Source organism: Peromyscus maniculatus, chromosome 22 (assembly GCF_049852395.1).
Source record: "Peromyscus maniculatus bairdii isolate BWxNUB_F1_BW_parent chromosome 22, HU_Pman_BW_mat_3.1, whole genome shotgun sequence".
Classification (NCBI taxonomy): domain Eukaryota; kingdom Metazoa; phylum Chordata; class Mammalia; order Rodentia; family Cricetidae; genus Peromyscus; species Peromyscus maniculatus.
In genome coordinates, this window is record NC_134873.1 from 43640182 (window position 1) to 43667436 (window position 27255).

General features: G+C 41.9%; 2 protein-coding genes across 8 annotated transcripts in view; one reads left to right on the top strand and one right to left on the bottom strand.

Moving 5' to 3' along the window:
* The window catches only part of LOC143270262 (putative Polycomb group protein ASXL2), a 64821-nt gene that overhangs the window by 24829 nt on the left and 12737 nt on the right, over positions 1 to 27255 (bottom strand). The window contains exons 3-4 of one of the 7 annotated variants that reach the window (XM_076559552.1): positions 24481 to 24596; positions 10424 to 10974 (exon numbers count right to left, since the gene is read on the bottom strand). In XM_076559552.1, the coding sequence (XP_076415667.1) occupies positions 10888 to 10974; positions 24481 to 24596 (203 nt within the window). In that variant the 3' untranslated portion in view covers positions 10424 to 10887. Of the gene's footprint in view, positions 1 to 10423; positions 10975 to 15296; positions 15420 to 18311; positions 18860 to 19789; positions 23132 to 23300; positions 23630 to 24480; positions 24597 to 27255 lie in introns of those variants that run through there. The other 6 variants (XM_076559551.1, XM_076559555.1, XM_076559553.1 and 3 more) reach the window with 6 other exon arrangements.
* Positions 1524 to 22143, top strand: LOC143270254 (uncharacterized). Its single transcript, XM_076559511.1, has 2 exons — positions 1524 to 9458; positions 20865 to 22143. The coding sequence occupies exon 1, from the start codon at positions 1542 to 1544 to the stop codon at positions 5802 to 5804; it is 4263 nt and encodes a 1420-aa protein (XP_076415626.1). The 5' UTR covers positions 1524 to 1541; the 3' UTR covers positions 5805 to 9458; positions 20865 to 22143.

A 27255-nucleotide genomic window follows, 5' to 3' on the forward strand; every position in this document is an offset into this window, starting at 1 on the left:
TGTGTGTGTGTGTGTGTGTGTGTGTGATGTGTAAAACTTGGGTGTCATTTCTGGGAGCCATCCACCTTGTGTTGTGAGGTAGAGTCACTCCCTGGGACTCACTGATTATTCTTGGCTGTCCAGTGAGGCCCAGGGCATCTACTTGTCTCTGCTTGCCCGGCACTGGGGCACTGTGTTCTTTTCTTTTCCTGTGGGCTCTAGGGAGGGAACTCAGCTTCTCTATTGGTATAGCATGTACGCTACTGACAGACTCATCTCCTCTGCTCTTGGTGGAGGAATTCTTTACCTAAATGATTGATGTTTGTGAATGCAACCCCTCTTTTCCCTCCTCTCTCCCTTAGACCAGAAATATTTTGGGTTTGAAATAGCCGCTCCCTTCCTTCTCTCTAATTTCCCTCCTGATTCCAAAGAAAATGAAAACATTTCTCTTTGTTTCTCGGATCAACGCTTATGGAGCTGAATGTTTCAGAATCCCGAGATGTGACTTCTTCCTCCGTCTCTGATGTTGTGGTTCAGGAGGCTGTCCCACCCAGCTGTTACTGTAAAAAGGGAAAGCCTTCTACTGACTACAGCATGTCCTCTGCATCATCCAACAACAGCTCGAGCCTGTCTTATCTTCCAATGTTTCATGAAGGAACAGCTTGGCAATTGCAGAGCGATAGTGGACCTGTTTCCTCCCAGAAGGAACCATCTATGCCCAGGAGCCCTGGCACAGCCCTGCCTACTTCTCAGCTGACAGATCCTGAGAAATCAGATCTTTCTCCGAATTTGGCAGTTCTACCTCCCTTACAAGCTCAAACTTCCTTCATTAGCTCTATTTTAGAATCCTTAGATCCTTGTGAGCAAGTGAAAACAAAAGATAAGGGAGAGACTCATTTTCAATCAAATCATGGGTCAGATTCTGATTTGGATGAGAGTCCAGGACCCCTGGTATGGGCTCCACTCCAGCTCTCTCCTTTGATCAGAGGAGAACTGGAAGGACATATGTCTCAGAAGGTTTCTACTTTGCAACAAGAAGTGGTGCCTCTGCCCGTGAAGAAATCCTGGAACATACTCAATCATTTGATGGATGTACAAGGAGTCCCTGAAGAAGAGCTCCCGAAAACTCAGTTACCTACACTCATTCCTCAGAGTGCTGAGCAAAATACCAACACATCTCCAGATCCTCCATCATTTCATCTCCACATGAACATTGGGGTGAATTCTGAAGTCCATAGGACGGAAGCAATCATTTCACAGCCATTTCCCTCAAACAGGCAGTCACAACCCCAGGATGACCGCCAAGAACCTAGATATAATCCTTTAGTTATATCACCAGGCACTCCATCTCCCAGAAATTTAGAGGTTAACATAATTCAGGAAGAACAAGCATTAGTGAAAAAGGATTCAAAGCATGTGTTAGAGCTGAATATAGAGCAGAGGGTGATAGGTCTGCCAGAAAAAAGGGTACAGACACAAAAGGCACAACTAACTAATGTGGAGCTGACACCCAAGATACCACTGACAGCATAAAGGTCACTCCACTGGCCTTGCTTCAGGTTATGGACTTAATGGGAATAAACCCAGAACCACAGTCGGTGGTGATAGACTCTGTGGGGTTTTCCCCACAGCCACCAAATCAAACAGAAACAGTGAGTATAACTCCTCAGCCACTGAATGAAGTAATTGAACCAATAGAAGTAACCCATCATCAGGATCAAACCACGGGATTAAAGAGCATGGTCTCAAGACGGAGTCAAGTCACAGATGACATGAAGGTAACTCCTGTGGCATTGTTTCATGTCACAGATTCCATGAGGATGATTGACAAATTAAGTCCACATGGCATAGAAGCAGTAGGAATAGACCCAGAGCCACAATACCAAGTCATGGAATCAGTGAAGACAGATACACTGCATAACTATCAAGCCATAAGACCAGGAAGTATGAGTCGAGGGCCACAGCAGACGCTTGTGGAAGCTGTGGAAATGATTCCCCAGCCTCAGCATAAAGACATGGGAACACTGACCATGACCTTGGGGTCACAGAATCAAGCCACAAAACACATCAGGATTGCTCCAAGTCCAGTACATCAAAATGCAATGGAAATTAGCTCAAGTGCACTGCCTGAAGCCACTGAAGATACAAAAGTGTCTCCAGTGGCAAAACAAGCCATGGATTTCATGCAGATGATTCCACTAGGACAGCCACACATTACTAAATCTAGGGCTTTGATCCAAGGCTCACAGCCTCCAGCTGAAAATTTGACCCCAGTGTCAGCTCAACCAGTTGTTCCAACTACTACTGTCCCAGTAGGAACTGTAGAATCTAGAAGCATACCTCCACAGCCACCATCTAAAGTCCTGGAACCATCAGGAATGACTGATGACCTACTACTGTCAGATCAGTCCCTGCATGCTCTAAAGGTGACCCCACTAGTCCAGGCATCTCCGACAGGAATGATCACACCACTACAAATTGTAGAGCCTCAATTCAAAGAGGCTCTGGAATTGCCTTCTGGGTTACAGGGTCAAGTTGGAGACTCTGTGGGGACTATGCCACAATCTCCAGGCACAGAGTGTGTGTCACTGACTCCAGGACTGTCTCATCAGGTCACAGACCCTTCAGAGTTCACCCCATGGCACCAAGACTTAAACTGTTCGGAGGTGAGCCCAAGGCAAAGTCACAACATGACAGAAACTATGGGGTTGAACTGGCCACAAGTGAAGGATCCTATGGAGACACCACAGTCACATCATCAAAGAATGGAATCCAGGAGAACAATCCCAGCACCACCAGATCAAGGTGCAGTACCTATAGGAGGGGGCCAAAAGCATCAAGTTCCAGAAGCTGAAGTAGGGCCAGTCATACCACTGCTTCAGGAAATGGAATATTTGGGGGGGAGCACAATCCCACAGTCTAAGGTTAGGGATTCAGTGGACTCACCCCCAGAACTACAGAATGTAAAATCTGAGCACCTAATCCCAGATCCAAGATTGCAAAGTATGAAATCTGTGGACATAACCACAGATTTAGTCCCAGAAATGGAAAAATATGGACCACCAACCTCAACAGTGGTATGTATAGATTTGGCCCAAGAACTGCATCAGCAGAATATGCAATATGAGGAATTAACCCCCATACCACAACTGCAAAGTGAGACATCTGTGCCATCGGCCCCTGAGTCTCAGTTTCAAGATGTGAAATCTGGCCAGCTGACAACTGAACCCGAACTCCAAAATAAAAAGTCTGCTGAGCTGACTCCATGTCCACAGAAGCACAGTAATGTATCAGTGCATTTGATTTCCGATTCTCAGTCTCAAGGTATGGAAGAAGCTCTTTCAGCCATATCACAGGAGATACAAGGAGATATAAAATTGGTGGAGTTGACTCCAAGACCATCACTTGAAGATATAAAATCTGTGAACTTGGCCCCAGAACCATGTTCACAAAGCACCAGCTCTGATAAAATAGCCTCTGTACCACTGCTTGAGGATACAAAGACTCCATTTGTAGAAGGTAGGAGTCTACTTCCTGAGGCACAGGTGGAGAGTATGGAAGTTGGTGAACTGATCCCAAGCACACACTTTTATGCAACAAAATCTTTAGAAGCGACCCCCAAACCAAGTTATCATTTCCTAGAACCTGAAGGACCGACCCTACAGCATCCAGCCTCAGAAGTAAGGGTGACCTCTGACCCTTGCCGGCAGGTGGAAGAATCAGCTCCGTTGCCACAATCATCATTAGGGATGAGTCCAGCACCATTGAGCCAGACCTCAGAATCTGTGGAGATGAGCTCACCACCACTCCAAGAGACTCTTGAACCTGGGACCCAAGTTGTAAAAGAGATGGAAGAGACTTCAGAAACAGGAAGTGCAGTTAAAGATACTCTGGATTTTCTACTAGATTCAGAAGTGCAAACTATGACCTCAGGAGTGATGGCCCCAGAGACACAGCCCCCAGATGTGAAGTTTGTTCAGGTGACTCTAGACCCGTGTGCAGAAGTTACTAACCCATCGGAAAGAACTCTGAAACCAGAAGACGAAGACACAGAGACCTTCAGATTGACATTCTCTAAAGCTGATGATACCCAGGGAACCATCACAGACCTATATTCAGAAGTGAGATCTCTAGAGTTTAGTCTAGAACCAGGAGTGCAAGGTGAGAAATCAGAGTCCTTTGCCCAGAATTTGAAGTCTGCAGAAGTAATCACTGAACCACCTCTACAAGTTGTAGAACCTGCAGGACTAACTACAGGACCCAAACCACATATTAAAGATGTGATCCCAAGGCCACAGGTCCAGAAAGTAAAGTCTAGGCAAATGGATAGAGAATCACAATTGCAAAATGAGAACTCTGTAAATGTAATACAACCTTCATCTGCAGGAGAGGTAGATCCTGAAAAGACAAAACCAGAGCCACGACTACAAAGTTTATCACCGAAGGAATGGTTTGAAGGGACACAGTCCCCAAATGTGAAATCTGTGGATTTAAATCTAGGCCCACAGCAGCTAAGTGTCAAATCGAAGTTGATTCCAGGGCCCAAATTGCAAAGTGTCCAGTTTCCAATGTTATATCAAGGACTACTTCTTCAAGGGGAAAACCCAGTAAATTTCATCTCAGGCCCCCCACATTATGGTGTGAAATCTGATGATGAAATACCATGTTCTCTGGGGCCAGAAACCAGATCATCAGATTTTATCCTGGGGCCAAAGCTTCCAGAACCACAGCCACAACCACAACCACAACCTGGGAAGTCGGTAGACGTAAACATAAGACCATGCTTACATCATGTGAGATTCTCTGATGAGGCCAAGCACCAAGGTTTCAAATGTGTACAGTTCATGCCAGGAGTTCAGATACAAGACAGGAAGCCTCAGGCATTGATGCCAGAATCGTTTTTGCCATTAAGCCAAGAGACACAGGTTGAAGATAAGAAGCTTGTGTTGCCTCCAGAACTATCAGAGTTTTGCAGCATGAAACGCCCAATCCCAGCCTCTGAACTGCAACATCCAAGAGTGATAGCTAAGCAGGTCAATCCAGGACTGTGGCACCAAGATACCAAATTTTCTGAGTTGGCTTCTAGGAGGAAATATCAAAGAGTCAAATTTGGGGAGCAAACCCCAGGATCATTGTCTCATGGTATGAGTCCTATGGCTCCAGAGTTAGGGATACATGATCCCAAATCAGCAAAGGTGACTCCAGGCCTACAAGATACAAGGCAGGTGAGTTTTAATTCAGGGCCATGGCTGCAAGATGTCAAATTTTTTGATGTAATTCCAGGAACTCACCCTCAAGGTGTGAAGACTTCAGAGTTAAACTCAGGGTCACAGTTAGAGTGTATACAAATATTTGAGTTGATTACACAGCCAGAGAGGCAAGGGATGAAGCCAGAGTTAATAGTACAGGAGCCAGCCTTTAAAGATATAAAATATGTCACAAAGAATCTAGTACCAAACTTTGAAGGCAAAATGTCTTATAAACTAGCATCTGAACCACAGATACCAAATGCAGAATCAAAGAAATTGACTCCTGGGAAACACTTAGCAGGTGCAGATCATTCTGGGTTGATCAGAAGAGCACAGTCACAAGGTGTAGAATCTTCTACATCAATCCACAGACAGCATTTGGGACATATAAAACCAGTAGAGAAGATCACAGCCTCAAGGCAAGAAGAGTTAACACCAGGGCCACATTTGGACGACGTCAAATCTATGGAGTTAAGGTCAAAGTCAGAGCTGGGGAAAATCATATCTATGCTGGCAACCCCGGGGAAACAAGCAGGAGATAAGGACATGAGGAGCTGCCTCCGGGCTCCACCTTGAAAGGTTTAAAATCTGAGTTACCACCTTCAGAACCACAGTTAGAAGACAGGAAATCTGCAGTTTTAACTCTAGGACAATGTCTAGAGAGGATAAAATCTACAGTGATATCCCCAAGTAGTTCCCAGTCAGATGGTATGAAATCTGTGAAGTTGATCCCAGGTTCAAGAATTCAGGATTTGAAAACTGTGTGGTGGGTTGAACCAAAGAAGCAAGGGGAGAGTCCCGGGACTTTTGCACCAGGGATGCTGTTTCAAGATAAGCCTATGGAGGTGTTGCAAGAGCCTCATCAACACAATGTAAAAGCCAAGGAACTGACTTCACGGCCACAAACACAAGATAGCAAACATGATTGTCTCATGTCTGAAGCAGCAAAGTCTAAAACCTGTGAATAAAGCCAAAACACAACGATCCAAGGAGTAAGATTCATGGATTTAGTCTCTACACAACAGTATCAAGGGAGGGCACCCATGGATTTAACTCTTGAGGCTGGACAGGATGAAGACATAAGCTCATCAGGGTGGAAAGGTGGGATGTTCAACCAGCTCAACAAACAGTTGGAGTCAGAAGATATGCTCTCTATGGGGTCAGATCAGGAACCCAAACCTGCAGGTAGTAAACCCATAGAGCTCAGCTCTAAACTACAATGTAAAGATGCACCCTCATTTGAATTGGCTCCTGAACCAGTTGTTCATAATGTAAAAGCTCAAGAGGTCCAATATGGGCCACAGGTACTAAGTGTGAAACCTTGTCTATTGACCCCAGAATCAGAGGTGTACCAAGTGAAAGCCTTGGAGCCAATGTTAGAGCCACTGCTTCAGGATGGGAGAACTGTGGCACTAAATACAGAACCACAAAGTGCAAGTACAAAATCTGTTCAGTGGATACCAGTATCTGAGTTTCAAAGGGAGAAATGTATAGGGTCAAACTTTAGGTTACAGTCTCAAAGTGCCAGCCCTACAGAATGGAAGCCGTCTACACAACGGAGAGGTGTGAGGTCATCTGATTTGACTGTCAGGTCAATAATTCAAGGAGAAAAATCCGGAGAGTCTCATCTTGAGTCACAGTTACAGCAAGTAAAAAACTCTCCGTTAGCACTAGGGCTGCAGAAAACCAAAACTTTTAACTTAACTTCCAAGCCACAGCCTCAAGGGATCAAAACTGATCAGCTAAACAAAGAGACACAGGTAGAAAGTATAAGATCCATCCAATGGGGCTGGAGAGATGGCTCAGTGGTTAAGAGCACCGACTGCTCTCCCAGAGGTCCTGAGTTCAATTCCCAGCAACCACATGGTGGCTCACAACCACCTGTAATGAGATCTGGTGCCCTCTTCTGGCCTGCAGGGACATATGCAGACAGAACACTGTATACATGATAAATAAATAAATCTAAAAAAAAAAAAAAAAAAAAGATCCATCCAATGGATACTAAGACCTGAATTCCACGGTGTGACATTTTTACGATTAAATAGTGGGTCACCATCTCCAGATGTCAAATCTACAGAACAGAAGCCATCCATACAACTGGAAGGTGGGAAGACATCAGAGATGGCTCTAGGGCCAAAACCTCAAGGAAAAAAAATCCGTGGATTTTAACCTTGGGCCACAAGTACAGTGTGTGAAGACCCCTGAGTTGTCCCCATGACCAGAGCTACAAGAAGGGGAAAACATCACATCAACCTCAGAGCTACAGTCTCAGTGTGGAAAAACTGTGGCATTACATCAGGGACCACCGCTTGAAAATACAAAATCTGTTCTTTGGATACCACTGTCTGACTGTCAAGTTAATAAATCTACACTGAATCTTAGGTTACCACCTCAAGATGTCACAGCTAAAGAGTTAAAACCCTCAGTACAACTAGATGTGAAGACATCCGATGAGTTGACTACAAGGCCGAAGTCACAAGGTAAACAACCTTCAGGGTCAACCCAGGAACATCAGCCTCAGAGGTCCAAAACTATTGATTTTAATTCTGAGCAAAAGTTTAGAAATACAAAAGCATGTGACCCAACCTTAAGGTCAAAGATCAATAATATAAAATTGACATTCAAACCCAGGTTTTGCTTAGAAGACAGGAGCTCTCTTGTATTGAACCCTGGAATACAGCCTCAATTCCTTAGGGTCATCCTCAAGACAAAGCCTCAAACTGAGACACCTTTAGTGTTTAAACAAGAGTCACAGTCCTCAGAAGTAAAATATGGGGCAATAAGCCAAAGGCCACAAGCACAAAACAATGTAGAGTTGAAATGTGGAAAATCTTCTGAGTTGGCACTTCAGACAAAGCCTCAAAGTATGAAATCTCAGAACAGCTCTAGGCCCCAGTTTCGACATGCAAACTGTTCTGACTTGACACCTGAAATAGAGTCCTAAAATATGAAATGTACTAAGTTAAGTCACAGCTCACAGTTGAAAGGTAAACCATGTATTGGTTAGTTATGGGTACCAAAACTCGACCTGTCAAACTAGACTGTAAACCTGGGCCACAGTGGCAAGATATAAATCTAACTCATTTCTGAGGACAAAGCCTCAAGAAATGGAAATGGAAGACTGGGAATCAGGCCCAGTTTCCTGCCTTAATGAAGCCGGAGTCTTCTCTCAAGATACTTTACAATAGGGAAGACGCTGTTTCCAGTGATCAGAGTAAAGACTCACAGAGTGAATCACCGACAAGGCCTCCTGACTCTCACCACTCCCTCAAAGCAAGTTGTCCTTCCCAGGCCAAGAGGGATATCTCAGAACAGCTCCATCTGCTAAAAGATCTACAGCTAAAAATAGCAGCAAAACTCTTAGAGAGTCAAGTACCCCACAATGTCCCTCCTCCTTTCTCATCAGGTCTTGTCCTGAAATATCCCATCTGCTTGCAGTGTGGCCGATGTTCAGGAATTAGTTGCTGTTATAAGTTACAGTCTGCTTTTGGTCCATATCTTCTCATCTACCCACAGATCCACCTTTTAAGCACCCCTGAAGGCCATGGTGAGATTCGGCTGCATCTTGGCTTTAGACTGAGAACTGGGAAAAGACCTCAAGTCTCAAAGCATCGTGGAAGAAAAAGAGCAGATGCATGGAAGAGCACTACATCACCATCACGAAGGAAAGCTAAAATCTATCCTCCAGCTTCCAAGAGTCCAACCACGCCAAGACATTTCCAGGCCTGATCTTTCCAGGCTCCAGCTTCTGTCCAAGTGCACATTAGAAAAAAGCAATTGGAAAGCCATGGTGTGGTCGGCAAGACAGATGCCGAAGACTCTGAGCACCGTGAGTTCTGTCAGGTTCACTCTGTATCCGAGAGTGGCTTTGAAAGTAGTCAGGAAGAAAAATGGTCGAAATCAAGCCTCAAACAGACCTTTGGCTTAAAATATCCAGTGAAGGAAACTATCAAGGGACTTAAAACACAAAACACAAAGCTCTACAAAAATAGTGGAACCCCAGAAGAGAGTCCTTTTAGAATAATGTGTCCATCAAGAAGCAAGAGTGTTGAAACCGTTCAAACAAGCACTGTTTCTTCGAAGAGACAAGCTAAGAAATCCTCCCAGTCCACATTATTCCAGCTGCTTTTCCAGGGCCTAAGGCAATGCAGGGAGGAGGGTCTTGGACCTGCCTCAACTGAATATACCAGGGTCTGCTGACTCCCTATGAGAGACCTTGCCTTGGAAGAGGTGGGAATGGGGAATGGATTGGGTAGAAGGCCTGGGGGGGCGGGAGGAGAGAGGGATCTGTAGTTGCTATATAAAATGAATAGAAAACTTTTTAATAAAAAAAAATTGTGGCTTTTACAGAAGCCTGAGGACAGGACAAGGCCAGACAATTTGTGGTCAACCAAATACTTGCACCCCAAACAAAAAGCCAAGGATTATTGTTTAGCAGGGTATAGCAAAGGAGCCAGCACACCAGTTGCCCAGCAAAGGTTAGCAGGTGTGAACCCTAAGCAAGAAGACAGATTGTAGGGAACTGGTTGTTGGAATTCCTGGCCACTCCCCAGCTAAGTGACTGCACACATGCATATCAGTAGCCGAGTAAGGGGCCTTGCACCCTACGAAGTCCCAACGCAGTGTGAGCATGAATGTGCAGGTGAATCCTTAAGAAGCCAGTACAGGCTCCTCCTCTTCCTCTTCTTCATCTTCTCCCCCCATCTCTCTCGCTGCACATCTTCCACAGGCCTGGTCACATTGTTTCCTGTCTCCCCCTTTTTAATAAAACTCTTACTGGCTTTTGTCATGCCTTGTGGCTGTTCTTGTATGGCTGTTCTTGTAACAGGGCGCTGACTCCACCGCATTAGAGCTAACATTGGCTGCGTGATGAAGCAAGCCCTCCAGGCGCTCTGTGCCCGGGAACTTGTGCCGAGGTTTTGCTCCATCTACGACTGCTCATTTTTTTTCCTTTGCCTGGCCCAGGACTGCTCTGCACAACCCTGCCTCTCCAATTGGTGAGTGTGTCCTTGCACTCACTCCCTGGCCATTGTCCCAGGTACATCCTGAGATATAGTTCTAGCTGCCGAACCCCGGAGGTCCTCGGGCTGCATAAACTCCGGCCCTTACCTCCATCTTGAAGGGTGAGGTAACTTGTGCTGATTCACAGATCCTTCTCCAACCTCAGGGATACCCAGGACTAGAGTCTGATCCTGTTTCTTTATTTCAATTTTTTTATTTTTTATTTCTCTCAGCTGCAGTCATAGGACATAAGGCTTCCTCCTCTTGGTCTCACTCCTCCTCTGAGAAATGCCTTAAATATACCAATAAATATGGCCACACAATGACTGCTTGGACCCCGATATTTCACGTGAATTATCCACCTTCTGCCAGCAAATGGGCAAATGAAAAGTTACCTTATCCCCAAGCTTTCTACCTATGCTCTGACCCCTCCTCCTTCCCCATTTCTGATTCTGTGCCACATGCAACCACTTCTGCTGTCTGACTTCTGCTCTGCTCTCCGGTATCGGGTGGGCTCTCCAGTGTCAGGGGGCCACTTCTGCCCAACTCTGGCTCTCACCTTAACTCCTCCCACTCTCTTCCTCTCACACTCTCAAGCTGCTCTGAGAAGCACAGACAGGTCTGGAAGCAGGCGAGGACACATGCAAATGAGTTCACATCACATTGGGAGTGTAAAGCCCAGTTTACAACCTGCCTCCCGGCGGGTCTTCCTTTGGCTTCCCTCAAACAAGTAATCCATCAAAATCTAAAAAAAAAAACAAAAAACAAAACATAATTCAAGAAACAGAATAAAACCTGTCTTGGCCGGGCGGTGGTGGCGCACGCCTTTGATCCCAGCACTCAGGAGGCAGAGGCAGGCGGATCTCTGTGAGTTCAAGGCCAGCCTGGGCTACTAAGTGAGTTCCAGGAAAGGTGCAAAGCTACACAGAGAAAACCTGTCTCGGGGAAAAAAAAAAAAAAAAAAAAAAAAAAAAAAAAAAACAACCTGTCTCATGTCTCCCAGAGCTTCCTGGCATCAGGGCTAACTTAAGCATCTGGAGAGGAGGCCCCTGACCCCAAAGGCAGAGTCTCAGCTGTGGCATTTTAAGGTACCATGGGAGAGATGAGAAAGCCCGTGAACAGGATTGCCAAACGCTGGCACATACTATTCACGTGGCTGCATAGAGGCTTTCTAGTCCCTGTTTTAAATGTGTGGTAAAAAAAAAAAAAAAGGCCAGGCAGGCTAGTGCGTGCCCTGTGGGGGGCCATCAGTTGAGCCTTGTTCGAAGTGGCACCAAGAGGAACACTAGTGAGCTGATGGCCTTCGTGCACCTCGTGGCATGGGAGCATCAGACCAAAACCTCTTAGGCGTGGCCATGGGCTCACAGGGAACCTGAGATAGCCATTACAGCATGGGGCGATCCATTCCTTCCTCTTGGACACTGAGCCACTTACTCAGTCCTGAGGGAGTTTTTGGGGTCCCACCTCTCCTTCTCATTTCCCTAATGTTGGGCTAGGGAGACAACCTTACCCACCTCACCAGACCCCACCACTTAACTGCATTTCCAAGGGTCTTCCTCTCACCCAGAGATTTTCAGTTGTGCCAACCTGCCCTATGCCCCTAATGGGAAGAGATTTTCTAGCTAAGAAAGGAGCTTTATTTCACTTGCTCCCCATTTGCCTCATTCCATACCTGTCAGCAGGGCCTCCTCATGCACAGTGACATAGACAGGGCCTCTCTCTCTCTCTCTCTCTCTCTCTCTCTCTCTCTCTCTCTCCCTCTCTCCTCTCTCTAAGTTCTAGAGGACACCAGGATGCACTGCCTTGCCACCAGTTCCAGAACAATGAGGTCCAACCCACAAGCTTTTCCTTCCTGGTTCCCTCTAATTAACTACTGGGCTAATTGTTACAGGGCCACCATAGAGCTGGAGGACGAGAACCACCAGATATATCCAGGCAGTAAGGAACAGTAACAGTCAAAGGGTATTTACACCCCAGACTCAAAAGGGTTTGGACTCTGCAAAGAAACAGACTTTAATATAACAATCCATTACTGTTAAATGCCCTCAGCAATCGATCACCTGTGTCTCCTGGATGCTAAACTAATAAAGGAAATAGGTGCCTTAAAATCTGTCTCAGATGGGCTGGAAAGATGGCTCAGAGGTTAAGAGCACTGACTGCTCTTCCAGAGGTCCTGAGTTCAATTCCCAGCAACCACATGGTGGCTCAGAACCATCTGTAATGAGATCTGGCGCCCTCCTCTGTATACATAATAAATAAATAAATCTTAGAAAAAAAAAAAGAAATTAAAGATGCTATTGTATGAATCGTTTCTTGAAAAAAAAATCTGTCTCAGATAAGGCATACCTCAGGTAAAAATTAAAAGCATGTTCCAAATCTCTCTCTCTATCTCCCTCTCTCTTTCTCTCTCTCTCACTAACACCAACCAATATCCAATATAGCAGAGTACTAAACATTGTAGCATCATGGCCACCAGCTTAAGATTTTAAATTTCCCATGGATGCTTCTTAATATGTTTAAAAATTCTTCTGAGCTCCAGAGAATCCACCTGGACAGGTCAGCAAGCTCCGGAGCCAGCTTGAATCCACCTGGACAGCACCTTGCCAGACAATTCCAAAGCAGCAGAGGACAATCCATTACCCCCAGGACGGCTGGCTACTTCAGAAGCTCCCTACCCCCCAAGAGTTAACCGACGCCCACCAAGTCAGCTGGAAGCAGTTCTCGGGAGACACAGCACCCCTATTTCTGTTCACCCACCATTTTTTTTTTTTTTTTTTTTTTTTTTTTGGTTTTTCGAGACAGGGTTTCTCTGTGTAGCTTTGTGCCTTTCCTGGAACTCACTTGGTAGCCCAGGCTGGCCTCGAACTCACAGAGATCCGCCTGGCTCTGCCTCCCGAGTGCTGGGATTAAAGGCGTGCGCCACCACCGCCCGGCCCCACCCACCATTTTTTATAACAAGCAAAGAGCTTGGAATGTTGGAATTCCTGGCTAAATGACTGCCCATGCAGTTCAGTAGCCAAGTAAGGGGCCTTATGTCCTACGTAATCTGTGTGCTGTGTGATCACGTAATTTGTGCACAGTGTGATCATGCAATCTATGTGCATGCATGGCTTAGCTCCGTAAGTCCATGCGCATGTGCAGGAGAGTCCTTAAGACACCGGTCACAGACTCCTCCTTCCTCCTCTCTCTCTGCATGTGTCTTCCACAGGCCTGAGCACCCCTTTCTGTCTTCTTCCCCTAATCTATTAAGAATGGGTTCTGTCATACCTCGTGACTTTTCTCGCATGGTAACAGCGCTGCTAACATTGCACTGCCACCACTTTTAAAACCAACCATCCCTGCTCCTTGTAAGTCACCACTCACCCACGCTCTTGTTAGTGACCCCAATACAAAACTCATTGGTTCATCAAATTGGACATTGGTTTCAAAATGAGGGGACTATTGAGGGTCTGGACTCCCATAGTCCCGATACCTGACTCCACGAACAGATTTAAATGTTTAGGTACTCGGCGGGGGTGGGGGGTGGGGGTGGGATGGATGGGGTGGGTGGGGTGGGTGGGGGATATGGGACTGATAAGTAAGGTTTGGAGCATATCCAGGGAGAGAGGTATGGCTTCACAGAGGGTTGCCCAGTTAGAGGCTCGACTCTTCCAGAGGTACGATTTTGGGAGACTTCTGGAGTATCAGCTACAATCAGTCTTCACTGAAGGATGCTGCAGATCCCAGGGCCACCAACTGCCCCCCTCCCATTTGGAACGGCGAGTAGCCATGAATTACCCCCACCCCAAACTGTCAGAATGAGTCTGAAGAGAAACAGCTTCTGGGGGTTGGGGATTTAGCTCAGTGGTAGAGCGCTTGCCTAGAAAGCACAAGGCCCTGGGTTAGGTCCTCAGCTCTGGGAGGTGTGCGTTGGGGGGGCGGGGGCGAGAAACATCCTCTGATAGAAGTTACAGGGCACAGGCTTAAGACAGAAGGCATTCCGGTCAGTTTACAGGCTTAGATAAGGAAACAACAGACTATCTTAATCCCATAAGGCCTCTTAAAAAATGTAAGGAAAGATTAAGGAGACCCCTAAAAGCTGCCAACCTTATGAAATTGACTTACCATCAGACTATGATAAGTGGCACAGATTCTAACCCCTCCCTTCTAGGGAGAAACCTGCTGTTACTTCATTCGGGGTCTTACAAAGAGATCACCACACTACAAGACCTCCTAAGAGTGTAAACTAGAGCTAATGAAGTTCACTAAGTTCTCCATAGTAGCAGCAGCATCCTGCTACAAACAGCCTTTTTTGCTAAAACTACTGGAATCTAAGGGCTAACTTGAGCTGTAAACCTTCAAAACTGCCCTGTAGCCAGCTAGGAGCTCTGCTCCAGCAGCCTTCATTTCAATAATAATGCAAGCCTCACAGGCCTGATAGTGCCAGTTTAAAAACTAATCGCAACTCCCAACTTGTCTATTGCTGTATTTAAGAAAAAAAAAAGTGTCTTTCTCTCTCTCTTTCTTCTTTATGGGTTGACTATTAAGTTCTTGGTAATTTACAAAAATCTTGGCCACGTACAAGAACTTCAGTCAACCCACTGCAAAAAAACAGGTCCTGGTTAGGGGACGCCCTAAGACCTGTATGGATTCATCAGACCCCCCAAAGATTGGGGGTTGGAATATTAAACATCTGCCTTCTTCTTCTCTCCAAACACGTCTGCTGTCTGCATCTCAGCTCACTTCAGTCTGTGTCTCCACCCCCCCTCCCCTCTCCATTTCTGGCGGCTGTCTGGCTAGATACGGACCGGACAAACCGGCTGCAGCTGCAACAACAACAAAACATTTCTCCTCCGTTTTAGTTTGGTTTTACCGTGCTTATCTCATTTCATGATACACCTTAAAGGATTTATTAAATTGTCACTTTCCTTATATACTATATTTTTAAATAAGAGCTCCTGTTTCTATATTAAAATAACTTCACCACAAACTTCATATTTTTAAGGCTATCCGGACAAGTATAAAACCTTATTTCTAAGTTTACAAAGACAACTAACTTATAAATTGTTAAGAATAAGTTTACTTTGGGCCTGGAGAGGTGGTTCAGTGGTTAAGAGCACTGACTGCTCTTCCAGGGGTCCTGAGTTCAATCCCAGCAACCACATGGTGGCTCACAACCATCTGTAATGAGATCTGGTGCCCTCTTCTGGCCTGCAGATATACATGGAGACAGAATATAGTATGCATAATAATAAATAAATCTTAAAAAAAAAAAAAGAATAAGTTTACTTTAACTAAAGATAATTAAGAAATAAAACTTATTGATTGATTGGTCAACCTAAACTGTAAACTGTTAATAATAAGTTGTACCAAAGCTATAGGCTAATAGAGATAATTATTAGGATACAAATTAAAACTTGATTATCTCATGAATGATCAAATTCTGTAATATATACAAAATCATATTTATATACATGCTAAGTATGCTAAGTTTCATATAATCAATTCATTACTTAGCCCCCTAACATTTAAAATGTTTAAGCTTTGGACAAAACTGCCATATCCCTTATTGCCAGGGTTTTGTCCAAACTATGCTTTGAGATCATTTAGATTATATTTCCATTTACCAGATATTTTAAAGATAATTTGCCTTACTATCCAATTTCAAGTAAAAGATAGCTCACATAACAGATTTCAAAATGACCTTTTACTGTTCCTTTATTAAAAGAATTTCATGCCAGGCAATGGTGGTGCACGCCTTAATCCCAGCACAGAGCCAGAACCAGGTGGATCTCTGAGTTTGAGGCCAGCCTGGGCTACAGAGTGAGTTCCAGGAAAGGCACAAAGCTACACAGAGAAATCCTATCTTGAAAAAAACCAAAAAAAAAAAAAGAAAAAAAAAAAGAAAAAGAAAAAAATTCACTTTACATTGGCTATTCTCAATCATCAATTACCTATATCTCCTGATGAATTAAATACAAAAATGCTTTTAGATGTAAAGTTTTTATAAGAATATAAAGAATTAGATATAAAGAATGTTTAAGAACATTAAGAAATAATTTATATGTAGTGCAAGCCATTGGAATAGAAAAATATAAAAACATCTAGATATGTTATAAATGATACCTGAGTCTCAGTGAATGACCTAGAGATACTGAGAATGTAAGCCTAAGTTAGATCATAGTATGGATAAAGTTTTTATTGAGGTCTGAAATAGATATATAGGCTTTAAGAATGAACTTATGTATGCTTTAATACAAGAATCTACTGACCTCTCCAGAAGGGACACTGGGGCTAATAATAGGCTGTAGCTCCTCCACTGTACAAAATATTAAGGTCCTCCCTGGAGGGTTTGATTCCTGACCTTACTGAAGAAATTAAGATCATTGTACAACTCTCTACTAAAACATTTCAGATTCATGCAGGGCAGCGCCTAAGGGAGCTGATGGTGTGGATTCTAGTGATATGGCCTTCTGGGTTCAGGAAATTAAATATTCCAAACCAACTAAACACTTAAAATACAGGGAAAGAAAATAATTGGCTTGCTAGACATAAGCACAGATGTTTCTTATATTTTAGGAAAAGATTGGTCAAGTACTTAAGACGATTATTACTCTTTCATCTTTTATAGGCCTAGGTCAATCTAGTAGTATTGCTAGCAGCTCAAAAATATTAAGATGGTCAGATAGATAAAATTATGGCATATTCTGCCCATATGTCATCCTCCAAACCTAACACACTATGGAGAAGAGACATGCTGTAACTAATGGATGTAACTAATCTCTGCTGTGGACTAATATCAGCTCAAATGCTACAGATGGGTTTTAAACGTAAAGGAACTTGAGGAAAGAAGCTCAAGGCATAATTGAGCCCATTATTCCAGAAATCATAAATGGCAGACATGGCCTAGGTTATCAGGATTTGTCCTAGGAGCCACTATCCCCCGACTGCTGACCACATTTCAGAAAGATCTATTGCTCCTTTCTGGATCAAACAATGGCCTTTGAATACTGAGAGAATTGTAACTGTGACCTGTCTGGTGGAGGAGAAACGTAAAAATAGGGCATATAAAGCCTCCCACCAGTCCTTCAGTCACCCCAATATTTGTTGTTTAAAGAAAATCAGGCTTATAAACCGTTACAGGATCTGAAGAAATTAAATAAAATTTATTAAAGCCAAGGGGATTCTCACAGCCTGGCTTGCCATCTCCCATTACCATCCCTAGGAATCAAAATAACAATGGTTATAAATTTACAAGATTGCTTCTTTGCCATACCTCCTCAACCTAAAGATTGTCAGCATTTCCCTTCTAGCTTGCCTACTCACCCTGCCATGATGGAGGCCAAAGCTCACATATAGAGCAGGAAATGCGAACTCTGTTTATCCAGGACTCATTTATTGAGCAGAGTTCCTCATTTTATATATACAGATTAACTATCAGAACTGTCAATTATAGCTTCCTCACAGTCCCCCAAACTAATAATAATATATGTGTATGTATATGTGTATATACATATATATTACAATACATTTATTGCACAGATGATATTACATTTATATCAAACTATGAAACTTATGAGTCTATAGATTGGCAGATAGCTCTACAGGATATACTGGCACCTTTTCATGTGTCTGTCCAACAATTATAAATTCAATTTAAATTATATTAAATATAATTTAAATTATAAATTATAAATGGAAGCTCACCCATGAGGCTTATGTCCTTATGATTTATGGTTATTAAATAAGAAGTAATACATCATTTATTTCACTGCTTTCCAATTTTAGGAAGGCCTAGAGCTCATTTATAGACAACAGCCTTACATATACTTCAAGAGCTCTTAAAAATTGGTGCTTAATTTTTCAGATCCCCCACTACAGGCATTCCTTATTACCCCCAGGCCAAGCCACAAAGTCACACCTAAGCCTCTGTGATCTTCTCACTGGCATTTGAAAAGGTCCTGATGTTTTCATACTGTCAGGAGGAGGATATGCCTACATGTCTTCACAGGATATTGACCCATCTTATGAATCCTGGATCGCCTGGTCACACCATATACTAGGCCATTGCAGGACAAAGGCGCTCTAAAGCTGCCAGTCCAAATACAGGCTGTTATTTACCTCTAGATTCTTAAATATTGAGCTTTGAATATGAATAAATAGATACAATTCCAGATCCTTTTGATGAACTTTCATCAATGGTATAAAACTTATAGAAATATGATTAGAAATAATAATTCTGTTCTAAATGTATTTTATTAATTTTTGTCAAAAGATAAATGAGACTATATATGTATGTACGTATGTATGTATGTATGTATATATCACATTTCATTCTCTGCCTATCCTGATGTTTTGTTGAGACTCCAAGGATTCATAATTTTGCTCTCACAAAATTTACTACTGTTATATTGCTAACATGTCTAAGATTTTGTCTATTAAGAAGGTTCTTGTAAGTTCTAGGAGATCAAAATTTGCCAATACTCACAAGCCAAAAAGACCAGGAGGAATGCAACCTGACTGCAGTTTACATCTCCCACTTACATATTTTCTTTTTCTTCTCTGGGGTAGGGAGGGGAACTTTCCTTCTCTCCTTGGCCTGATATCTCCTCTCACCTGCTAACCATGCATTTAATATTCCATAGGTACACCTAAGAGAAAAAGTTTCCTCTTTAAAACTCCTCGGCTGCATGTTCTACCATTAATACATACATTTGTTTCCAGCAGAAATTCTAACCATTTAAAGAGATACAGGTTGTCTACATCTGGACCACAGACATGTTGTCTAGCTGCAGATCTGCATCCCACCCTCCAGCCCACGAGACAGAAAATTCTGCTACACTGCGTGTCTCACAGAGTCTAAAACAGCCTGTGTTTCCTGGGTTTCCACTGCATTTCAGACCCCCACCTTTGCCCCCATATCAGCAGGAAATAACCATGAGAGATTTCTACAGCCCCCTTTGTCACGTACCCCTATTTCTGAACTGAACTCTCCAGCCCAAGGGCTGGACTGCCCTTAAAAAATGCTCTATTATTAATTGTATAAGTTCTGCCCATGATCCTGAAACTTATGTATTATCAGATATATCAGATATTCTCCTCATGTACAATTGTTCAGTATGTAAGTCTTGCCATGTATACCCTGACACAGGTTATTACTGTTTTCTCACAGCTAATAGTTTATTTAATATTGCATTGATTATAAATTTAAATTAAGTAAGCTTCAGCTGCAGCCTTATTCCCACAGATGCTCATGACTAACTCAGGTAACTCTTTAACTATCCCTCTTTAAAACACAGTTTAACCAAATTAATACCACTAATCAAAGATTAATAGAGTTAATGTTCCAAACTAACCATTTCTTTTTGCTAAGTCACAATCATAGTATTTAGACATATTATGCCATACTAGTTAATGATTGATTTTTTTATGTTACTCCTCTGCTCCCCTTTTGGCACAGATATATTCTAACTATATACAACTATACCTATTTTATTTATTTATTATGTTTATATATATAGAACCCATACTGTGGAAGAAGTGACTCCCAAAAGTTGTTCTCTGAACCCCATGTGTATGCATGTGTGTGCAAAGACAAAGACACACACACACACACACACACACACACACACACACACACACACACACACACGGATGAAAAGGGCAGAGAAGATGATTCTTGCAGAGGATGCAGGCTCACTTCCCAACACCGACACAGCGGCTCTGTGTGTGACACTATGCCTCTCCTACAAACAACTTTCAATAAAACAACTTCTAAATACTTTAAAATTCACATAATTTAAAATGTTTGGGGATTCTGGGCCAGGAATGGTGGCCCACATCTTTAATCATAGTTTTCAAGAGGCAGAAACTCAAAATCTTTCTGAGTTTCAGGTCTGCCAACACGATACATTAACACTCAATCTCAAAAAATTAAAATTATGAATTCTAATCCTTCATAAAAAGCTAAAAATACATTTTTAAAAATTATTCATTTAAATTCAAAGCCAAATTCTTTTTTGACTATCACTTCAGTTTTAATGTGCAATCCAACTGCACTGGTCAATTTATTTTATTTATTAAACTTCTTTATACTTTCCCATACACACTTCTACTAAATACAGCACTACTTTTGTGCATTTTGTGAACAGCACTATTATCTACATACTGTAGTAAAACTTATCTAAGAGTATGTACAGGGGCATGAGTGTAGCAGTCAGAGGCTAACTTCTGGAGCTGGTGTTCATCATGTGGTTCCAAAGGATAAAACTCAGGTCACTGGGCTTGGCAGTATCTCTATCCAGTGACTCATGTCATTGGCCCTTAGTATTTACAAGTATTTTTTTTATCATGTATAGGCATTATACAACTAAGGATATTTTCATGTAAGTATGTACTGTAGATAAAGTGTATTTTACTTCTTATCTTTTCTTAGTAACCTAAACAGTTTTGTGTCTGTTCACAGGTTATATGTACAACCTTGGTATTATATGTCTATATACAGCCTAAGCACCAAAAACTAAGAGAAAAACTAGTATTTGCTTTTCATGGACTAGATTAATCCATTTATTTATCATCCATGTTTCTGAAAATGCTTTAAGTTTGTTCTTTGTATGGCCGAAAACAAATGACATTGTCTATACACTGTTTATCCAGTTGGGACACCTGGGTGGATCCCACAACTTCATCATTGGGAATGTGGCTGCAAGCAACACTGGATGCAGGTGTTCCCGCCAGAGTCCTTGGGCTAAATATTCAAGGATCTGTGACATTAACACCATCAAGGTGACAGCATCTAGTCTCCTCTAGGAGACAAATGTGGGACCAGTCCATGAGGATTTCTAGACTGGGTTCACTAATTTGAGAAGACCCTCCACAACGTAGGCGAGAGCAGCTGCTGCATGTCTTTCACATCAAGCCAGACCTCTCATGACAGGCATGTAAATGAAAACCAGAATAAACTGTTCCTCCCTTAAGCTGTTTAGACAGCGCTTTTCTTCCCCCTGGGGGAGAGGGTGTCACAGAACTGATACCAAGCTACTTAGCTGGGTTATATGGTAAATCTGTTTTTACTTTTCTTTAGGTTTATTTGTATTCTATGTGAATGGGTGTTGGGTCTGCATGTGTCTGTGCACATGAGTCTGTGGAGGCCAGAGAGTGCATTTGACCCCACTGGAACTGGACTGACAAGCGGGGGTTAGCCAGTCCTCGGCAAGAGCAGCCAGCATTCCTAACTGCGGAGTCATCGTTCTAGCCCCGCAATTTAAATCTTTTGGGAAACCTCTACTGATTTCAGAAAGTCCTTGCATATGCCCTGGAATTGTTTCTCCTTGTTCTTCTAAATGTTTCAAGTCTTATATTAGGGTCTTTCCATCCATTGGGAGTTAGTATTTCCAAAAGGGATCTAATCGTGTTCTTCTACACATGGATACGTAGTTTGCCCAGAATCATCTGTTAAGAGGCTGTCTTTTCTCCACTGTCTATTTCTGGTGCTTTTTCAAAAGGCAGAGGGTTACAGCTGTGGATTTACATTGTACGTCCTCTATTCAGTTTCATCGATCTGTATGTATGTCAGTATCATGTTTTTGTTACAATGGCTCTGTAGCACAACTTGAAATCAAGTACAGTAATGCTCCCAGCAATCTTATTGCCTAGAATTGCTTTGGCTATTCATATTCAGGGTCTTATGTTTCCATATGAATTTTAAAATTGTTTTCTAGTTCTGTAAGAAGGCACATGAGGGCTGGAGAGATGGTTCAGCAGTTAAAGAGCACTGGCTGCTCTTCCAAAGGTTCTGAGTTCAATTCCCAGCAACCACATGGTGGCTCACAACCATCCATAATGAGATCTGGTGCCCTCTACTGGCCTGCAGACATCATACATGCAGGCAGAACACTGTATACATAATAAATAAATCAATCTTAAAAAATAAAAAGATGGAGCCGAGTGGTGTTGGCACATGACTTTAATCCCAGTTAGGCCATTTGCTATTTCTTACTATTAATAAATTTTTATGCTAATATTTTTCTGTGTATCTTTCTTAACATAAGCACTAAAATGTTTAATCACATGTTCATGAAGCATGTACATTTAAAATTTAATAGGTATTATAAAATTTTCTCCAATAAAGCTATAGTGGCTGGGTATATAGCTCAGGGACAGAGTACTTGCCTAGCACGCACGAGGTCCTATATTCAATCATTTGTATTTAATGACTGTTTTTTACTATACTGCATCAGTACAGGAGTAACCATTGTCTCCTTACTTGTCAATTCTTGATATAATACAATCTCCTAGTTCATACCAAATTATGAGACTAAAATTATGTCAGTTTGTACTTATTGATTATTAGATTCTTCTTGGAAGAAGCTGCTATATAACCCAGGCTGCCTTGAAATTAGAATCCTCCTGCTACAGCCTCCGGAGTACTGGGATTATGTGACTATGCTGCCAGACAAAGCATTTCAAGAAAGAAAAAAAGAGAAAAAGAAGGGGGGAAAAGCAACCTGGAATGCATATTGAGCCAATCCAAACAACACAGCAAGGAGTTATCTTGAAAAAAAAAAACCAATCCAAAGCCAGTTCTTTGAAAATTCCAATAAAACAGAAAACTCAACTGGCAATTAACAATGGGAACAAAGAAATGAACAAGGACAAATGAAAAAACAAAACATTATATAACTTTATAGCAGTACATGCAATAAATCAGGTAAAAAATTTTTTACTTTTTTATATTATTATTTATTATATTATAGAGTGGGGGGGGCATGTATATAAAAGTCAGAAACAATGCCAAGGAGGTAGTTTTCTTTTCCACCATGTGGGTTCCAGGAATCAACTCAGGGTTTCAGGTTCGGGGGTAAGTGCTTTTACCAGCTGAGCAACTTTACTGGCACAGAAATGGACCATTTTCTAAGAAAAATCTCCAAAATTGATACAAAAGGAGACAAAGCAATTGACTAATATAATAACAACAAAGAACAGTATAATTCAAGGAAAAGGAGTCTTACATACTATTCATTCAACCTAGGGAGTAAAGACAATTTCTACAACTTTCTCCCCAAATCTAGAATAAAATAAACAACTACACAGTTTATTTTATGATGTATTTCAAAACTGCACTACAGTAGAAGAATGCTGCAAGACAGGGTCTTGCTACTGTACAATCCAGGATGGTTTCAACTCTTCCCTCCCTCCCTCAGCCTCCAATGTAATAGGATTACAGATGTGTGCTACAAAACAACAGCTGACTAGAAACTCAGTTATTATTTATTTATGGTTTTTTGAGACAGGTGTCTCTGTGTAACAGCCCTAGCTGTCCTGGAATTCACTTTGTAGTCCAGGCTGGCCTCAAATTCACAGAGATCTGCCTGGCCCTGGAGTGTTCTTAAAGGCATGCGCCACCACACCTGGCTTAAAAACTAAAATTTAAAAAAAAAATTTGCATAAGCTATTTTTTTTTAAGAATAAACACATAGGTTCTATTCCATACTTAGAATTAGTACAATATTAAAAAAATCTAGCAATATGATTCTATATATAAGATTAAAAGTAAAAAATCTACCTAATCATTGCAGTAAGCTCCAAAGCAAACCAACCTGAGGATTGGGAATGTGGCTCAGTGTGAGAAGTATTTGCTCACTGAGTGATGGGTTTCATCCTCAGTACCCCCAAAATAACCAGACACACATAAGAAAAGCTCTTAAAATGTAAACACCTATTCATGATTCAGAACACATACCTCAGCAAACTAGGAAAAAATCTGGGTCTTCAAAACCATGTTAAACCCTACATACAATGGGTGATACAGAGTACAAAAATTACTAGCAGCAAATTAGCCGATTGCAGACATTTACCCTGTGAAGACATCAATCTCAAGTTTTCAAACAATTTTCAGTAATTAACAGAAGATTTGATGAAGTGTCTTATTGAAAAAGGACCTCGATACATCATTGTCCATTACACGACAGAACTAAAGGTGTGAAACACCATGTAGCTCTCATTATTATTAATTATTCGTTTTTTTGTTTGTTTGTTTGTTTGTTTGTTTTTTTTTCTAGACAGGCTTTCTCTCTGTAGCCCTGGCTGTCCTGGAACGCATTCTGTAGACCAGGCTGGCCTCAAACTCACAGAGATCTTCAAAACTCATAGAGATCTACCTGTCTGTCTTCTGAATGCTGAGATTATAGGCATGTGCCACCACAGCCCAGCTTTCCTAATTATTTTTAATTGGAGAGATTATTCTTCTGATAAACAGAGACTTAATGCTTACCTGTTTTAATGCCTTTTTGCTGTGCTTCTGTGATGGAGAAATGACTTTACTTGCTGGAATGGTAGGTGATGGGCAGCCTGACTGAGGAGAGGATGGCTGTGACAGTCTAGATGATACTAGGGAAAAATTGACAAGGAAACATTTGTTATCAGAGTTGATATCAAGCACCACTCCTTCCCCAGATCATATGCTGCTACCTGTTAACAACTGTGACCAAACACTTTAGGAAAGGATCTTCTCTTTGGAGTTGTCCTGCAAACAGTCTCCCCTTTCAGTTTATTTCCTCAGAAAGTTCTAGTGCAGGATGATAGGACGGGGAAGGGGCGAGTATTAGTATAGATGACTTCTCATTGTTTACTATATTAGAACTGATTAAAGGAGCCATGTTATCAAATTAGAACTGTAGTATCTATGGTCCTAAGGTAAACTTGAAGATGAATAATGACAACATGGTGGGAAGTTATGAAAGGTTTAAATTGAAGACAAAAAGGCCATTTCTGCTTTAAAATTCTTCCACTGTTTCAACCCTGTCACTCCTTCCCTCAGGTCCCAAGTTTTCAGCCTATCTGTTCAAGACAGGTTTTGAAGACTTCTCTACTGGAAACAACCACTTCCTATGCCGTCCGTATCTGCTGTGCATAGCCTGAAATGGACCACACTGAAGTCATGGCAGGCACATGTTTATGCTCTATAAAACTTAATATCATGTGAGCACATTTTAAAATTTTATTTTTTACATCCATGTAATGCCTGTTGCCCACAGAGGCCAGAAGAGGGTGTGGCATCACCTGGAAAGAGGTTACAGATAGTTGTGAGGTGCCATGGGCGGGTGATAGATATTAAACCCGGGTCCTCTGGAAGAGCAGCCAGTACTCTGTTGAGCCATCGATCCAGCCCCATTTTAAAATAAGGTGTGTGTGTGTGTGTGTGTGTGTGTGTGTGTGTGTGTGTATGCACACACACATGATCACGAACACATATGCATACATCTGAGGACATTGCCCATGGAGGCCAAAAGAGAGCATCAGATCCTCTAGTGATGGAGTTATAGGCACTGTGGGCAGCCCAATTGTGGATGCTGGGAAACAAACTCATGTCTTCTACAAGATCAATGAATACATTTTATGTTAGTTAAGGAGAAAGATGAAAATTGTTGGTTCAGACATCTCATGTGAGAGCAAGGAAAGTTCAATTTAAGAGAGGAAAGAACCTAGAGATGACTCTTGAAGAATACACTTTGCCTAATATTTTCTTTTTAAATACTTGACCTGAAAACATTTATAGCAAAATGGTATTGGTTAAGACCATGAAGATTTAAGACACATGAAGTATGTGCTGCTAGATATCTAACTGACACAAAAATAAGAAATATACATAGTAAAATAAGCAACGCCTAGAGTACAACATACAACTTTACTCTTAAATGTTCTAATATTAAGACAATTTAACTTTGGTTCTGTATCCTCATCTTCATAACTATCATGTTTATATACATGGGAAGGAACTGATATAACAATCAGCTTTAAAAAAAAGCACCTTCTATGTTCTAACAAAAGCATAAGTTCTATTTTCTATTCCAAGCTCCTGAAATTCTATTTCCAGTGATAACTAAATCTAAATAACTAGGTTTGTATCATTACATTCTTTTCTGTGCAAATAAAATAGTACAAAGATACACACTGGCTGCTATATAAGTTCTCATAACCTATATTTACTTATCAAAAAACTGAATCAGCTTGAGAAAAGATACAAAGCTAGTATGGAGCAAAGGCAAGATTTAAATTTTATTTTCAGAACAATGAATAAGTACCTGGAATAGCTGACAGTGGTGACCACTGAAAACATGTGCTAATATCCGAATTCTCAGAGCCTGCGAACATTGCTTTATTGGTGAAAGGACTAAGTATCTTATGATTATATTACCTAGATTATGCCAGTCAGTCTTAACAACATATTTTTTACTTTTCAAGACAGGGTCTCAATTTACAGCCCTAGCTGGCCTTGAACTCAGAGAGATCCACCTGCCTCTGCCTCCCAAGCATTGGTATTAAAGTTGTGTGTTATCACATCCCACACAACAAAGTATTTTTATAAGAGACATAGTGAAGACAGATTCAGAGAAGGTGAAGAAAAAGCCAGGTCAGAATAAAGTGGCCATAATGCAAGTTAGTTGGCCATCACAGAAAGCCAGAAAAGGCAAGGAACAGAAGAGTCTCTCTGAAAGCCTCTGGAGGGATAGCTTCCTTGCTGACCCCTGGGCTTACAAACTGACTTTCAGAACTGTGAGAGAACAAATTTGTGTTACTTAAGCCACACAGTTTGTGGTAATTTGCTGCTTCAGGAACCATATAGTAACTAAGTTTTGTTTTGTTTTGTTCTGTTTCTGAGAGTGTTTCTCTGTGTAACCCTGGCTGTCCTGGAACTTGCTTTGTAGACCATGCTGGTCTCAAACTCATGGATATCCACCCACCAGCCTCTGCCTCCCAAGTGCTGGGATTAAAGGAGTGCACCATCACCACCACCACAACTGGCGTAAGTTTTTAAAGTATTACTATCAACTTACAGACATTTGAAACATACATTTAAAATGTTCAAATAAAAATCAAGCCTGGCCTGGTGGCACAGGCCTTTAATTCTATCACTTGGGAGACAGAAGCTTTTTCCCTTGCTTCTGGTTATCCTTAAAGCCTCAGTCCTAATAGTACAGCCATCTTTAACACAGGCTGTGCCCAAACCTTCACCTCAGCCACTATCAACAAGAACATCTCCCAGAAG